General features: G+C 38.2%; 2 protein-coding genes across 2 annotated transcripts; one reads left to right on the top strand and one right to left on the bottom strand.

Annotated features, from left to right (window-relative positions):
* Positions 1-2,214: 2,214 nt before the first annotated feature.
* Positions 2,215-3,421, top strand: LOC121798232 (extracellular ribonuclease LE-like). The gene is made up of 4 exons (XM_042197139.1): positions 2,215-2,374; positions 2,455-2,610; positions 2,737-2,935; positions 3,038-3,421. The coding sequence occupies exons 1-4, from the start codon at positions 2,270-2,272 to the stop codon at positions 3,259-3,261; spliced, it is 684 nt and encodes a 227-aa protein (XP_042053073.1). The 5' UTR covers positions 2,215-2,269; the 3' UTR covers positions 3,262-3,421.
* A 2,289-nt stretch (positions 3,422-5,710) lies between these two features.
* LOC121801465 (myb family transcription factor PHL8-like) lies at positions 5,711-7,170 on the bottom strand. Its single transcript, XM_042200963.1, has 4 exons — positions 6,688-7,170; positions 6,547-6,623; positions 6,363-6,466; positions 5,711-6,281 (listed from the first exon to the last, which is right to left on the bottom strand). The coding sequence occupies exons 1-4, from the start codon at positions 6,809-6,811 to the stop codon at positions 5,810-5,812; spliced, it is 777 nt and encodes a 258-aa protein (XP_042056897.1). The 5' UTR covers positions 6,812-7,170; the 3' UTR covers positions 5,711-5,809.
* Positions 7,171-17,658: the final 10,488 nt, after the last annotated feature.

Raw genomic sequence — 17,658 nt, 5'->3', positions numbered from 1 at the left:
TCATTATGAAATCGTTTTCCTATTTTGGCATTTTTCGTAAGTGTTTAATACAAATTGGACATGTTGACTATATAGATTCTTTATAGTGTTTATATTGATTTTCACAAGTACATATAGAGATTAAGGATTAATATAGGTCCAGTTTTTTGTTATTTTCATATTTTTATAGAAAAAATAATCATATGGAAATATACATAATACAATTGATATTTCATGAGAATCATTATAGAATAACATTTAATTTTATGTATAACATGTGGAGGATTGTGAGGATACATACCGTCCATATTTAGGCGCTGTTAACATGATTAATTTCAAGATTTCAGTTACAATTAAGTTTCATACTATTTGGTTTACTGGACTGTATTGGAAAACAAAACAATAGTACGTACTAGCTCATCTCGGAAAATCATACTCCATTCTTATCAACTTTGGTTTATTGGACTGTATTGTTCTGCGTAAATTTGTTAAAATTATAAAGAAATTGTTACATGCCAAAATTTAAAGTCAACCCTAAATTTTAAAAATTTATTGCTGTCCGATAATGTTAAGTTCAGAAGCAAATTCGGCTACTCATCCGAAATTCTGCTATTACCATTCACATAAGCTTCGAAAGATTGATGTGACATTGTGAGTACTAGCTAGTTATACAAAGAAACAAATTACTTATTTAATCTTTTCTTTTACATATAAAAATATAGAATTTGTCCAAAGATATGGCTCTTATATTTCAGAGACGCGGAATTTTTTTTTGATAAGGGTGGTGTATTTTCAATTTTGATTTCGGTTATACGTGTTTTTTGCATAATTATTTATTCAAAATATTTAAAATTTGGCGATATTATACTACTCCCTTGTTAGGAATTAGAGTCCCATGTTAGTCGGTGAAGACAAAAACATGTTTGGAAATTCAAAACAGTCTTCAAACATTAAGATTTGAATCATGCATGGTTTTCATTTTAGAACATCTTTAAGAAATAGAGAGGATTTTAGAACATCTCTAAGAGGAGAGGTAAATGGAGAGGAAAAGTTATATAACTACTATATTTACCTTTTTTTTTATGAAAAATCATTCTCCAATGGAAGAGGTATTTGAGAAGATACTATACATTTTTTTTCATTTTGAAGAGATATCTTTACCTCTCTATCAATGGAGAGGTAAAATCTTATAACTACCGTATTTGTCTTCTTTATGAGCACTAGGTTCTTTGCTTTGTCCATAAAACGTACTCCATCCGTTCCACAAAAATATACACTCTTTCCTTTTTAGTCCATTCTACAAGAATATGCACTTTCTAATTTTGGAAAGTCTTTTCTCTCTAACGAGGTGTGACCCATTCTCCACCAACAATACTTTATTTACCTTTTCTCTCTGCCTCTCTTTTATTTTATTAATTTACATTAAAATACATACTGAACTCCAATGTGTATATTCTTTGGGATAATAATGGCATGAGTATCGAAACTTTTACCAATAAAGAAAATTGCTAACGTCACTTCTGTTGCAGTTGGTACTCAATTATTATTCGATGCGTGTGATGCGTGAATTTAATTTTCAAAGAAATATTTTGCAAGTGAGGTGCACGGTTTGATAAGTTTTTCTAAATAGATAAACACATATACATAGTTTTAAAAATTAGTAGATAGATAATTTCAACAATAAAGAGTTAATAAGTAGATAAAATTAGTAGTTGACAAATGTACGTGGACCCGGCCAAATATACAAAGTGAGTTAATGAATTGAATTGATTACTACTACCTTGACGTGCTTAAAAATAGAAAGTAAAGGGAAACGAAAATAAATTTGATTGGATTGACAGTTAAAATGAATTAATGCCATTGAAATAACAATTAACTAACATCCCTTTATTACCCTAAACCAGAGCGGATTCGGCTAATCAAATTGAAATCCATCACAAGTTTTATTTATAATGTAAATGTTTATCTCTAAATATTTATTGCTTTCATATTTTCACAATATCAATTATTGTGATTGCGTAACTAAAATTCATATCCACTCCCAATCCAAGGAATATGCCAAAAATGATCCAATGCACATACATTATTTTTTATTTTTATTTCGAGCCATAAATGGTCCCAATCAAATGCAAGCAATCAATATAATGTCACAATTCATCTATTTCTTGAGTTCACATTCATAGAATCGTAGCAGTTTGATTAAGTTGCCATTGCCGGCATCGACCGTTCACATTTCACATCTCTCTATAAAACTCACAAATTTGCATCACTCAATGTAACACATCTCAAAATGGAGAAAAATAGTGTAACTCTTACTATTAAGTTCTTGCTCTTACAATATCTTTTTGTGTTGTCTGTTGCTCAAAATTTCGATTTCTTTTACTTTGTTCAACAGGTAATTTAATCATAGCCTAATTCTTTACATTATAATTTTGTACTATTGTAGTTGAATTATAACATATGATTTTAATCTAGTGGCCTGGATCATATTGTGATACGAAACAAAGTTGTTGCTATCCAACGACGGGCAAGCCTGCAGCAGATTTCGGCATCCATGGACTATGGCCCAATTACAACGACGGCACTTACCCTTCAAATTGTGACCCCAACAATTTATATGACCAGTCCAAGGTAATAACAATTGTAAATTATTTTTAAACTATTAATTATAATTTTATAATACTGGTAGGTTTCATTTATTTTGCTATTCTCCTTATAGATTTTTTGTAATTTGTAATATTTCAATTTATTATATAGATATCAGACCTAATTAGCCGAATGCAACAAGATTGGCCTACTTTAGCTTGTCCCAGCAACAGTGGCACCACATTCTGGTCACACGAGTGGGACAAACATGGCACGTGTTCGGAATCTAATCTGGACCAACATGGCTACTTCAAAGCCACTCTCAACCTCAAATCTAAATTTGATCTTCTCCAAATTCTACAAAATGGAGGTAATTCCCATTCCTAGATTTAATATTAATTGATTTTAGTTTGAACAAACAAAAATTATTTTGAGTAATTTTTTTTATTAAATCTAAATACTTGATTACCAGGGATAAATCCAGATGGTGGTTCTTATAGCTTAAGCAGCATAAAGACTACAATAAGTAATGCAATAGGTTACACTCCATGGATCGAGTGCAATTCTGATGCAGACGGCAACAACCAACTATACCAAATTTATTTATGCGTTGATAAATCAGGCTCTAATTTAATCAAATGTCCTATTTTTCCAAATGGGCAATGTGCATCTACCATTCGGTTTCCATCGTTTTAATTTGATTTAGACATATGTTTCTTGGTGTAGCATTTGCTTTTGTTACGTCAATGTATTTTTCCATAACCGTTTGATTGTACGTATGTAATCACATTGTCATGAAATGTATTTTAAATGTCCTGTTTCCGTGTAAGTGCAAAATGACTGTTAGTATTGTCAATTTTTTTCTATGTCGATTATTTAATGAGTATATATTGGGTGTGCATGTTTACTAAAAACGGGACTGTGATCGAGATGAGGAGGGGTTAATTTCGGGGGAAGAGAAGTAGAAACGAAATTAAACACACTGTATAAATTCGATTCATAAAGGAATTAATTAGTGGTATTATTTTGGTGCAAGAATTAATTCGATCATCTTATTATTTTGGTGCAAGAATTAATTCGATCATCTTATTATAGTATATGTATGTGTGATTTTATTGGGTTATGAGTGCTATGGGAAATAGGAGTAATAAGGATTTTGTCATAGCACCCATAACCCAATAAAATGAACTATTACAACTAATATAAAAAATAAATACAAGCATATTATTCGTAGTATAGCTCTATTTAATTATTTGGTTATTAAAATAAATAACAAACATAAAAATTTAACTGTTTTATCAATAGATTTTTTTCTTAATCCTTGATGTCAATAAACCCTATAAAATTTTTTAAAAACTATGTATGCATATTTCGTGTTTGATATTTATTGACATTTAAAAGAATATATTCATCTCTCTCACGAGAATATACTCCTTTTGTTCTTTAAATTTTGTCACATGTTTTCATTTCCGTCCATCTCTCAAAATTTGTCTCATTTCATTTTTTTACCATTTGGTAGTGGACCTCATATTTCACTAATTAGTTTCAACTCATGTTTTATTATAAAACTAATATATAAAAGTAGGACTCACTCTCTACTAATTTTCTGAACTTACTTTCCATTATATTTCCTAAAACAAGTGTCCGGTCAAAGTGTGACAAAATTTAAGGGACATAGAGAGTAGTACATTTTTTATTGGGTATATATTTTAATGCACAATAGGTAAAATATGAACAAAAAAGTAAACAAAGTATTTAGTGAAAAATGAGTCACCCCCATTAAAGAAAAAAATAGTTTCCAGTATTAGAAAATGTTAGTCCTATGAGACGGACTAAAAAATAATAAAGTGCATACTCTTGCATAAGAAAGTAAGTAATAAATAAAGAGTAAACACAAAATTCATTTTTTCAATTTCTACGTGCAAAGTTTTTGTTTTTTCATTACAGGCTGTATGTACCAAATTAGACTCGATTCATTTTGGATTAAAATAACCTCCACTTTTATTTTATATTTTCATTATTTAATAAGGGTCCCCGAATACTTGAAAAGCCCAAAATTAGCTTATCGAATTTGAGCCCAATTATTATGAAATCAATTGGGCATATAAGCCTAAATAACAACCTTGAGGCCTCTAGATTCATCTTCAAAATGTGAGACTATGAGGTTTTTTATGAGAGTTTGGAGACAAAGAAAGCAAGGAGTTGGACTATAAACCCTTATTCAATTTTATCTTCCACTGCAACTTCATAAATAAAAGATTTTATATTATCCTCAATTTTTCTAATTTACTACCTGTTTGTTACGAATTTTTGGGCGCTCCGTCCGTTGTTGAATCACCAGACCAGAGGCTTCATCGCAACATCTGGAATAAAACTTTCATCACGTTCTCTCTCACAACCATTAACACAAACACCTTCCTTGCAAAGTACTAGTAGTAAAACAGGGGGGAGAGGATAGATCCTGGAGGAAATTCCCAATTTCTTCATCAATCCATTTCCATTTAATCATCAATCTCTCTTCTCTCTTTTCAATTCGTCGCCAAAAATGGCTTCGGAGCCCTCTCCCTCTTCCTTCCCTTCCTCCTCGGCCTTATCAACCCCTTGACGCAGGGCATGGTGGTGATCGAGAGAAGCAGCACCGATAATAGCAGCAGCTCGTCAGGTTTTGGGTCCTTTGTTCTCTCGCAAGAGCGGCGTCGATCAGTGCTTGGAGGATTGGGAAGCCGGGAAGAAGGAGAAACAGATGCCGTGCAAGCATAGGTTTCACGGCGAGAAATGGCTGAAAATTAACGCCTCCTGCCCCGTTTGTAGATACGAGAAGAAGACAGAGAGTGAGATTGATGGCGATTCCATTTGAATCTGCTTGATTGATTTGTGTATAAATCTCTGGTTTTTGTTCAAAGGTTGATCGAATTGGTGAAGTGAAAAATTAGATGAATTCAACAATGAATTTACTTTGTCATTCACACAAACAGAACACACACAAGAAGATTTTGCTACATGATCACCATTTCTTGATGTGCTAGTATGCTAGTACAGTACTAGTTTGTATTTCTATTCATAAATTCAGTAACTTCTTTTCAAATCTTCTAAACTATAGTACGTGTGTGTTTTGAGGTGGAGAATATGCATGAACTAGACTATATACTTTAAAAATAAGGATATCCTCCAATAAAAATCTTATAATAATAGCACAAGTAATTATATTATAATAAGATGAACATTATGTTGATGAATATACACACTAAAAAGTCCCATCGGAGTTCAAGTCAATCCCTCTAGGTCTAGGCCCCGAGTCGAATTCATTGAGATTCAAATCTATATCATCCCTTTTCCGTTTCTCCAAAACCGGATTATCATTGATTCCCTTCTCATGAGAGTTCTCCGAGGAGGTGAGAGAGCTCTCAAAGGAGCAACCAGCGAAGATCTTGTCGGCGGCCACGACGAGCATGGAGGCGTCGCTGTCGGTCATGACAGAGGTGGTGCATCCGGAGTCGACCATGGAGGCAAGGTGAGAGAGCTGAGCTCGAGCACGCTCAGCCTCGATGGAGCAAGCTCTGTATCCAGAGAGAGTCTCCTCCGCCTTCTTCAGCACCGACTGGAGATATCTCCCTTGCGCTTCCATTCTCAGCTGCAAATGCTTCTGCACCTCTATCTGCTGATGCAGCTTCTTCTGCACCTCCATCTGCATTTTCAGAGCCTCCGCCACCTGCACTCTGCATCCACAAACACAACACACTCAGCCACCTCCACCACCCCTTTCTCTGCCTACTGGACCCTCTAATTGAAGTTATTACTCATTTGTCTTCTCCGCATTGCTCTTCTTGCTAGTCACTATCTTGCTACTCTCCGTCTCGATGCTCTGCGACGACGACGGCTGGCTTCGTCCCACTCTGTATTTCTGCACAGTAGAAGAATCCATTCTGTTAGTATACCATACTTTTCCAACATGAATATGATAAAAGGGAATAAAATATTTGCCTGTAAATGGCTCTTGAGGTGGTAAAGAGTCAATCCTTGAATGCCCATGACCCTCATCAAGGATTTGGGAGTGGCCTCTGCAAACAAAGTTGTTAGACATTAGATTATATGGTTGTAGGAATGGACAAGTGTGATACTGACTCTCAGGGCCTCCGAGCTGTTTGACAGCGTCGACGAATCGTCGGTGGAGCTGAGGGGTCCATTTGAGTCGGGGCTTGGCGTCGCTGGAGAGGACGAGGTTCATGTCTTGGTTATGAAGAGCCATGGATGGTGATGATGATGATCATAGGAGGTGATTGAATTCTCTTTATAGTTGTTGGCATGTACTATGTTGTCACTCCATATCTGGAAACATAAGTGGGGTTGTGTTGTGAGGGAATATATGCTGTGAGCTGTGGCCCTTTCTTTTCTCCCATTTCCCATTTCTTTTTTAATTTGACTTGAAAGGGTGGGGAGAATCTCTGTGATGCAGCAAAAACAGAGAAAGCAACATACTTCAATTTGGAGTCTCAAAAGGAGAGAAAGAGAGCAAAAAAAAAAGTGTATGGTTTGTTTTTATCCTCCTGTATTCCCACCTCTCTTTCACTCTTATTCCCATAGGAGTTAGGCAGTGCCCACCATGATGTATAATGGGAGCAACTTTTGTCAAACCCTTAAGAAGCTTTGATGGAAAGAAGAAAGAAAATTTAATCATCATGATATGTTTCTTTTAGAAGATTGAAAAGGGACAACAAAATCAATGCATATAAACTTAATTAGATTTTGGGGGTAATTATCACATTTTATTTTTCTTTTTCCAATTTCCTCTCTGAGAGGGTGTGGTGTGGATAGATTTGGCCGGTTCTTTTTGTTGTTTGTAGGGATAGAGGAATAAAGGAATCTAGCATTAGATTTTTGGACAAGCAAGTATTAGTGTTATCGATAAGTACTGCATTGATATTATTAATCAGGAATAATATGATTGACATGATAAAAAACAATTTGGTACAATGACCCTTTTGGCCATCTTGTTTTTTTCATTTTGTAGCTGTCTGACACTCTGAACCAAATAATAACAGAAACTCATACTAACATAGGCAGAAACAGAAGCACTATTCAAGAATGAGTTTACTTAAGTCAGAAATTCAATCTCTGCAGCAGTCTTAAAATATGTATTTATTTTATAGTATTTGAAGTGTCAAAGTGATGTAAAGAAAGCCCATCTTTTCCTCTTTGCTTAAAGTCCAAGAATTGCATGGATTCTTGCTCAATGATTTAAAATATTAAGCAGTCAAGTTGATGAAGTGAAGCAGTCTAACCTAGTCTTTTGCCTTTTGATCATTAAGGATTTAATTATTAAAAGTTGTTTCCTGAATATATAAACAATGATGTCTGTTTGGAATTTAATTAAGTGGTAATAGAATCTTTTTTTCCCCCTCAATCACAGACACAAGGAAATGACAAAAAGCCTCACATTAATACATGCATCCACACTAAAGCAATCCATGAAAAAGGGAGCATACAGATACAATACAATCAAAAGGAGGGAGAAAATTAAAATTCACACGTAAAAAATTGCATGTCTTGAAATTACCTATGAAATAAGATAAATTCATTATCATTTTTACAAAAACTGTAAAACCAAAAAAGGAATAGGAGAGAGGTACAATGGCAAACAGCAAATCCTAAAAGTCATTTAGATCAGATCAGTCTTTTGCATTTCTTGGGTTGCGCGCAAAGAGTCGGATCCATGGAATAAAAATTCAATGATTGATCACCAAAAAAAGCATTGCCATTACTTATCTTTATAGAGAAGATCATTAGATGCAAAGTAGAAAAAAGGAAACAAAAGCTTAATGTTTAGCTTTTAGCTCTTAACACTCTTAACACATGTTACATTGCTCACTCATGTCTAACTATGTTGAGGTGCAACAGTTGACTGAACATCTAGGGGCAAAGCACTGTTTCTATGCGTGACGTGAGAGTAGTACCAAATCGAAGTAAACACTACCTTCAGCGATGCCGATTTAGTTAGCATGACTAACAATGTTGCTTTGTCTATACCGCAATCTAAAAGAAATCAAGTTCACATTTAAAAGGGGAAATGGAAGACATAAGTGGCCCAAAAGTTTGAAAAATGAGGTGAAGAAACAAGAGCTTTCCCTTTAAGCAGGTTGGTGTACTTTTATATATTCCATGGAGAGTAAAGAAGATTGTAGGATGATGCAAAAACATGGCCTTGGGATTTTGAGGGAAGCTCCAGTGAATCAAAAGTCATCAAATTATTATTCTCTTTGGGTCCCACTTAGGAATCAACAAAAGGAACTTGTCACAATCTCCCACCTATTTGTATTTCTTATTACTGATATTTATCCACATTAAATTTTGTGGAAAGATCATTGTAATCCCTTACGTAAGCATTATGCAAGCATTCTGCCTTCCTCTCTGATTGGCTCGAAGACCCTAGATATATATGGTTGAGTCAGTCATTTTTCTATTTCAACAAATGTTTGCTGATCATTTGAGAAACAAATTGAGTTTAGACAGCAAGATTTTTGCATTTAAATGAGATCATACAAGAAAATGTAAATTTGGTATGGTTTCACAAGGGGGATCTTCCTTTGGATAGAATGAGGTTGCATAAAGTTGAATATTGTGACCTAATATTTTTACTAGTTTTGTAGCCACCCATTTTTCATAGTACTATGCTACATACATCGATCATGTGCTGTCCAATTCTGCTTTAGTATATATCATCAATTCATGTAATATATTGAGATATAAGCCCAATTAAGTTTATGATAACAACTAAAAATATAGGGTAGCAAACAGATAGCTAAGTAAGGAATGCTACTAGTACATTTTTCTCCAAATTCATTAGTGGCAGATAATGTTTCACTCACTCTCTCAGCTATGATATATAGATCTGCTGATGAAATTATAAGAAATTGTATTTTTCTTCAGTAAATAAGTACCAAAAAGTAAGCCCAATTTTCTTCTTCTGAGAAGCCGTTGCATCCATCTCCGCCTTAAAGCTCTTCTATCCGATGATTTCTACAAGTTTTTGAGGACGATATTATTAATAGCTTCACCAAATGAAGGCTATTTGAATGTATTAGTTTAATTACTTAGTAGTATTTAATTTTACGTTATGTTATGTATTATTTGTCGCACTCCAAGCACAAAACTCTGGCTCCACCTCATGTGTTCATCAGTTTCCTGAGAACTATACAAGAAATTTGTGAAATCCAATTGGAGCAAGATCATTCAATAACACAGAGATATAAGTGGTTTGACATAAGCCTACGTTGTTGGATATTTTAGTGTAATTGGATTAACTTAATTGATCAATATGATCATAATGATATATCAAATAAGTTGGAAGTGCGGAGTGCACACTTACTTTGAATTCGTTATGATTAGACAAGGGTTCGGGGGCAGCGCCCCCGAGTAGCGGGGTCCAAGGGGCAGAGCCCCTGGCTGTATAGAAAATGAATCCGGAAATATAATTTCTGAAAATTTGAAGGACTAAAATGCAATTTTCTAAACCCACCAAAACTGTTAAAAAACAGTTATGAAATTGAAGAGATGCAACGTTTCATCTTCAACCTCTTCTTATTGATCATTTTATGGTTCAAAGAGGATGAACAGAAAAGACATACGAATTCCTCAAAACCTGAATTGTATCCAATCAAATATTGGTAGAACCACCAAATTGATTTGATCTGAAAGTGTTTCACGCCTTTCAGGATATCCGATTTGTTCACATTTTGTAAATCTCCCTAACATACGTCCACTGACAGAATGAGAAGGATATATTGATGATCAGCTAAGAATTACAACGAAGAAGAACACTCTCAGATCGAATACAAACGGGAATTATGAACACTCATTTTCTCCCTCAATCTAACTTGAAACACACCCTGGTTTCACTCCGTATTCTCTCTGATCTGGAGATGCTCTCTCTTGCTTATTTCTGATGCTTGTAGCACTACTTATAGGAAGAGTAAGATCGAACTCAATGCTTCTCGATCAGTTTCAATAACCGCTTCTTGATAACTACTCTTCATCAATCGGTTGTAACCGCCGTCAACCGCCAACTGCTACCATGATCACTTCTTGAATCGTTTAAGTGTTTTATCAGCTCAAAAACGCCTAACAAAATTCATCGAAACATGACCGGCAAATTAATGGATCACACACACATACTGAACACACACACATACGCATCAAGAGCAGAGCTCTTCTTGCTGAAGAGATGATATCAAAGTGGCAGACTAATAATAGTTCATCATCTTTCATGAAAAAAATAATAAAATAAAAGTAAGTTTATTTATCATCTTAAAAATGTGACAAACTTGACCTATGATGAATAGTCAACTAATCCTCATATTGCTTCAGTTCCTAATCCTAGGTTAATTAGTCAATAAACCTTGAAACTTCCCAACAAAATCCACCCAAAAACAATCATCATATTCCTGCCACAATTCCACAAGCAAAAATGATATAGCATGAAGATGTGGACCTTTTTAGAGGATGGGGCAATGCATGATGCACGCCAAAGGGGAAAACTTTCTAGTTCTGCAACAAGATGGTGATATACATATACATAAATTGGGGTGATTATTTCTTTTCTAGTACTACAAGTGGCTGACACCTCACACCCACTTCCTCCACTTAGGCATTATTATCATTTCATTGTCTCTGCTTTTCTTCTTTGTGGATAGATTTAGGTGGTTTACATAGCATAGCATAGCATAGCATAGCATAGCATAGCAATAGCATGTTCCTTTTCCAAGTTTTGAATAATTTTAAAGATATTCCAATAACTTAGATGCTCTCATCCTTTCTTTTTCTTTTCAAACCTAATTTTGACATCACTACACCTTCTATACCACCGTGTTTTATGCTTCTTATTCGAGGGTGATTCCGGCATCTAACTTAATTTGCTTCAGAAATCAAATTTCATGGTTAGAGAGTAACAATCGATTTGATTTATATAGTCTAATCATAATAATAATAATAATAATAATAATAATAATAATAATAATAATAATAATAATAATAATAATAATAATGGAGTATTTTGGATTAGAATGTAATGACAAAATTGCCCTTAATGATATTCCAATAAAATAAAATAAAATTTAGAACCAATCCCACCCCTCTAATCTCGCCATTAAACCTGCGATTACCCTTAAACACATACACGGCTCTCCTAGTTTACTACTCATACTTGCCAAAAGATTCGATCTTTCTAGTTTCAAAGATTCTTCAACTCTTGTTCATTTTCAGTAGCCAAAATTTCGAATGGCCCTTTTGTTCGGATTTGTTCTGGACTTTATTCTGCTTATTCTTAAGTCTTAACTTGCAGAATAATGAAGAAGAAGAATATTGCAGGTTTTTCTAAACTTTCGAAAAAAATAAATGAGAAAGAATTAAGAAGGTAATCGTTTTTCTTCTTAAATTTCAGAAAAAATAGGAAGAAGACGACTAAAAAGGATAAATGCGTCATCTTGCATAGTTTTCCCGGATATATAGAGTTTTTGATAGAAATCAATGGGTTCCATCTTAAAACCAATTGGTGATAAGAGGAGGAGGAGAGACACATGAGACTTATATAGTGGATTAAGCTCTTTGTAAAACCAATTGGTGATAAGAGGAGGAGGAGAGGCACATGAGACTTATATAGTGGATTAAGCTATTTGTGTACAAAGATGTGCCTCTCTCAAACCCTTCAAGGATCTTGGAGGGGTAGGACTTTTTAATGATCGGGACAATCGGCCCAATTTTTTTTTCGATCGGTTGGACCACTGGCCCAAATTTTCAACCCAGTTATGACCACTGGCCCAAATTTTCAACCCAGTTATACTGCTAGATCAATCATTTTTTTCGGTTTCAGCCCAGATATACCCTTCAAGGTGAATCTTGAAGGGGTTGGACTTTTTTATGATCGATTGGACAATCGGCCCATTTTTTTTCGATCGATTGGACCACTGGCCTAAATTTTCAGCCCAGTTATACTGCTGGGTCAGTCATTTTTTTAGGTTTCAGCCCAGATATACTGCTGGGTCAGTTAAATATGACCCACAGTCAGCGACCCGCTACCAATTTGTGACAAGAGGAGAGGCACATAAGACTTATATAGTGGATTAAGCTATTTGTGTACACCGATGTGAGATATTATTATATTTATTTTTATGTTTCAATTGCCAACCGTTTTTACACTAGTACTAGTTATTTTTTATAAAAAAATGAGAAAAGTGGAAGATAATCTTTGTAATTACTTTATAGGGATGCCAAAACCCTTTGTGATGATACACTAGCAAATTCATAGTGCGTTCATTCGCATTCCACTGGATAAATCTTGATAAGATACTTATTACTTTAAATATCAAATTTACAGTACTATAAATGAGTTTTGTCGAATCAAATAATATTCTTATGGTCGAATGTAAATAGAATTGAATGGAGATGTTGAAGTAGATTATATGTATTGTCCGTAGCCACAAGCAAAGCACTCAATGCAAATGGTAAATGCAGTTTGGTCAGCCAAATTTGAGAGGAATTTGAACAATTGAGGTTGACATCTTTGCCATCATCCAAAGTTGTATGGTCACTTGTGCTTATTGCCGCCTGATGAATCCGCGAATTTTTGATGATGATAAATGCTCGTAAAAATAAATTACGACACAGAGAATTTTACGTGGTTCGATTTACTGAGGTAAATCTACGTCCACGGGGAGAAATGGGGGCAGGTTTGTATTGCTTGATCTGCGAATTACAGCTTACAACACAGACTTGCTATATGATTATTTCTCTAGAGAGATTCTAACCCCTTTCTACCAGATCTAAGTTCTATTTATACATTGAACTAAGATCGTGGCTTACATCATCACTCTAGGTCGTGGAGGTCGTGTAGGTCATGGCCTAAGATCGTGGCCTGAGTTGACGCCACGTGGTAGTGGGTGTGTTGGAAGTTGTGGAAATCCTGCATGGGTCCACTAACTCCTTGTTCGGTCGAATACTGAGACCGAACTGCTTTGGTTGCCGATCTGAGAGTAGAGCTTGATGCCGACCTGAGAGCAGAGCTTGATTGGTTGGCTTTTACCGAGCTGTAGGCTGAGGCCGAACTCTTTGGTAATGCCGAACTCCTCCGAACTCTTTGGTAATGCCGAACTCATACTCTTCCTTGGGCTTTGGGCTGATGGGCCGTCACTGCTGTTGGGCTTGTTTAGTTCGTACCCCATCACTACCCCCCCCGAAAGACGAAGTGAATCACTTCGGCGAAGCGAGTCACTTCGGCATTCTGGATAAAGGTACGGGGGAGGCTGACGTCAGGGGACGTGCCTTGCATGTGACTGCATTAAATGCGACAGTAAAATCCGGCCGTTGAATCCTGAAAAGGTGGGATTCGAAACGGTGCGACGATTTTGAAATCTTCGCCGAATCTGATAAATATGCTCTTTCTTCCTCATTTGAACACCTTTGCTGTTGCGTCTTCTATACTCTCTCTTTCTCGAGAAATTTTCTTCCGCTTTCAAGAGCTTCTTCAGACTTTCTTCACTTTCAAAAAGTAAGAAAAATGTCTTCTTCTTCTTCTTCGGTGTCGGGTAGCGGTAGGAAAGGGGATAAGGGGTCTTCTAGCCGGAAAGAATCCGGGGAGAAGACCGTAGAGTATTTTCACAGTATCTTGAGTAAGGATACTGTGATATCCCTTCACGAAAAATACTCTTTTCCTGGGGGGAAGGTTGCGATTCCTGACGACCTTTATAGGGCGGACTCGCCGCCGGAAGGTTACGCCACCGTCTACGAAGCCAGCTTAGAATGCGGGCTTCGTTTCCCCCTTCCCCTTGCCTTTGTAGAGTTGCTAGATTTTTTTCAACTCCCTTTAGGTCAGGTGACTCCGAACTCTTGGAGGCACTTATCGGCTTTTGCTGCCGAACTGCGTAGGCTAGATAAGGATCTGTCTCTGAGGGCAATCCTTAATTTTTTCCAGTTTAAAAGGAAGGGATCTTGGTTTTACTTGGTCCCTTTACAGCCTTTTAGGGCCTTTTGTAAAACCAAATGGCCGAAATGGCAAAATCGCTTCTTTTTTTATAATAGGACTGCGGCTCCTAGTTTTCCCTGGAGAGGGCCGAAGTCCGTTATCCGTCATCCTCGGCCTGAACCGTTGGACGAGCTCGATGGCGAGCTCAACAAGATTCCCATAGTTAGGAAACAATACACGGAGTCTGAGCTCGTCAAGGGCGACGTCGTGTTCGACATCTCGTCTTCGGACGAAGAGGCCGAGGGTGAGGATTTCTCTTTATCTTTATGCTCTACTGCTTTAACGAAGAAAACTAACCTTGCTTTCTTGCTTTTTGGCAGTGTACATGCTGAACAAGGCTACCCGAAAATCTTCGGAGTCCAAGGAGCCGGAGAGAGAGAAGGCTACCAGCTCGGCGCCTGATGCCGAGAAGAATCCGAAGAGGCAAAAGACTTCTTCGGGTCCAAAGAAGCCGGAGTCGACTTCGGCAAGTAGGAAGGGGAAGACCCAGAAGCCCCCGAGAGCGCCAGAGAAAGACGTGGTCTTGGCGCCCCCTTCGGAGCATATCTGTGAGCCATTTTTATGGCCCACGGACTTCGCCGAGGTGAATTGTCTTCTTGATTCTTTGGCTTGGCTTCTGTCCTGTATTTTTGGTGCCCTCTGTTGACTTTTTTCTTTATCCATTTTCAGAGGAACGATATGCTCTCCAAGCTCGTCGCCGTCGAACTCTCCAAAGCGTCCAACGACTATGCTGAGATGCAGAGGAAATTGGCGGCTGCTTGTCACCGGGCCGAGCAGGCTGAGGCAAACTTTGAGAAAGCCAGAGCTGCTAGGATTTCGGCCCAGGATGAAGCTCAGTTTGCCAAAAACCAGCTCGTCATCCAGCGAGAGCAGACGAAACGGAGTGATGCTGCCGCCGTGGTTGCCCAAGGAGAGGGTCTCCGTGTTTACACGGAGAAACTCTTTTTGAGCAGCCAGTTCTCGGCCTTTGTCGGTAGTCTGGTAAGGCTAATTGCCGATAAGGGCGAGCAGGGGGCCGACGTCGTGCTGCCTCTGTACAGCCGAGAGATAGCAGCTCGGCTTCAGAATCTGCCGCTCCTTGAGGAGCTCGCTTCATCCTCGGTCCTGCTTTCTGCAGACCGAGTCCGGAGTTGTCGAGCTGATCGGGACGAGAACCTGGAGGCTATCTTTGCCTCTGTGGGACCCGTTTCACCCGCTTCGACTTACAACGGAGAGGGTGAGGCCGAGCCGTTGGAGCTGGAGGCCGAAGTCGAGCGGGCCGGGCATCCGGAGAAGGAGGCCGATCAGGAGGCGGAGGCGAGGCCGGCAGGAGGCGAGGCCGAGGCTGAGGTAGCCCAGGAGAAAGAAGCTGTACCAGACCGAGGAGCCGGAGACGAAGCTGGCGGAGTATGATTTCGTCTCCCTTCTCTTAGTCTAGTTTCTTCCTTGTAAAATGGCCTTGAAGCCCTAGTGTAAAAAATTTTCCTTGTGAATGAAAAATTCTCTACACTTGTCTTCGTATAGCTTTTCGTACTCGCCTTTATTCTTGTTGGATTTTACTATCTGCTCGGTACAGCTGCCGAACTAATATAGCTGCTTTGTACCCAAGGAGATGGAGATACTTCACTGGAAACGGCTGTACTCTTCGGCTTTGGACGAAGCTGAGAGAAGAGCTATAGCCGATCAGACGAAGAATGACGAGCTTCTGGCTCGTTTAGTGAAGCTGGATGCCGATAATAAGGACTTAGAGTCCGATAAGAATGATCTGGAGGCCGAGCTGAATACGACCATTGCCGAGAGGACTGCGTACGAGGATTACATCCGTGTGCGCGGGGGAATGACCATATCAGATGTTCAGAGTCGAGTTGACGAACTGTGGGAGGAATATAATGTACTCCGGAGGAACAATGCGCTGGAGAGCTCGGCTTGCCAACAAGTCGTGACATCATTGCGGCGCTGGGCCTCTCGGTACGACATAGTTCTTGCCCGGCGTCCCTCAATTGAGAGATTCCTCCGGCATTTCCCGCCAACAGATGCTAGTACTCCAGCTCAAACCTCTGATTCACTTGCTCAAAACCCTACTCCAAGTCAGCAACGAACTCAGGGACAACCGGAGACGTCAAGTCGAGGACGGACTGAAGTTCGCAGAGGAGCTGTGGTTATGAGTGAGCAAGATCGGCAGATGCTTCGTGAAGAGACTCTTCGCCGCCGAGGTGCTAGGGCTTCCCGGGCTCAGAGAAGAGGTGGCAGGTCGATTAGAGCATCTCGTCGACCTGCTTATTCTGCGGCTGCCTGGAACGCCCGAACTCAGCTTCACGAGGATTTTGTGAATAGATGGCTCAACTTTAGCAACCCTGGACAGTAGAATAGTCCTTTGTAATAGCGTAACGCCATCTCGTAGGGTAGCGGAGTTGTGTGCCGAACAAGATTTGAAAAATGAAATTTTGTTTTCGCTTCTAACACTGTATTTACAGCTTAGCGATAAATTTCATCGTACTTGTCCTCGGTCTTATGAAGTAAACTTCTTTGACCGGACTTGGTCCTTGATCTTATGAAGTAAACATCTTTGACCGGACTCGTCTTTGGTCTGATGAAATAAACATCTTTGACCGGACTCGTCTTTGGTCTGATGAAATAAACATCTTTGACCGGACTCGTCTTTGGTCTGATGAAATAAACATCTTTGACCGGACTCGTCTTTGGTCTGATGAAATAAACATCTTTTGACCGGACTCGTCTTTAGTCTGTGTTCTAATTTGGCGATTTTTGTCGCCGGGATCGAACTTTCCCTTGTCCTAATTCGGCGAGTTTTATCGCGTGGATCGGACTTTCCCAGTTAACCGAAGTGGTCTTATGCAGTAAACCTCTTTGACTAGACATGGTCGTCCTCGGTCTTATGAGGTAAACTGCTTTGACCGAACTTGGTCGTCCTAATTCGGCGAGTTTTATCGCATGGATTGGACTTTCCCTTGTCCTAATTCAGGCAAGTTTTATCGCGAGAATCGGACTTTTGTTGCAGTTCGTTTCAGACGAAGTGCTTGATTCTTAAGCAAAATTGTGGTCTTGTATCCTCTTTAGAAGCTTTGACACACAATCTTTGGCTT

Source organism: Salvia splendens, chromosome 4 (assembly GCF_004379255.2).
Source record: "Salvia splendens isolate huo1 chromosome 4, SspV2, whole genome shotgun sequence".
Classification (NCBI taxonomy): Eukaryota; Viridiplantae; Streptophyta; class Magnoliopsida; order Lamiales; family Lamiaceae; genus Salvia; species Salvia splendens.
The sequence above is the reverse complement of the archived record's forward strand: the minus strand, read 5'-3'. Positions and strand labels throughout refer to the sequence as shown.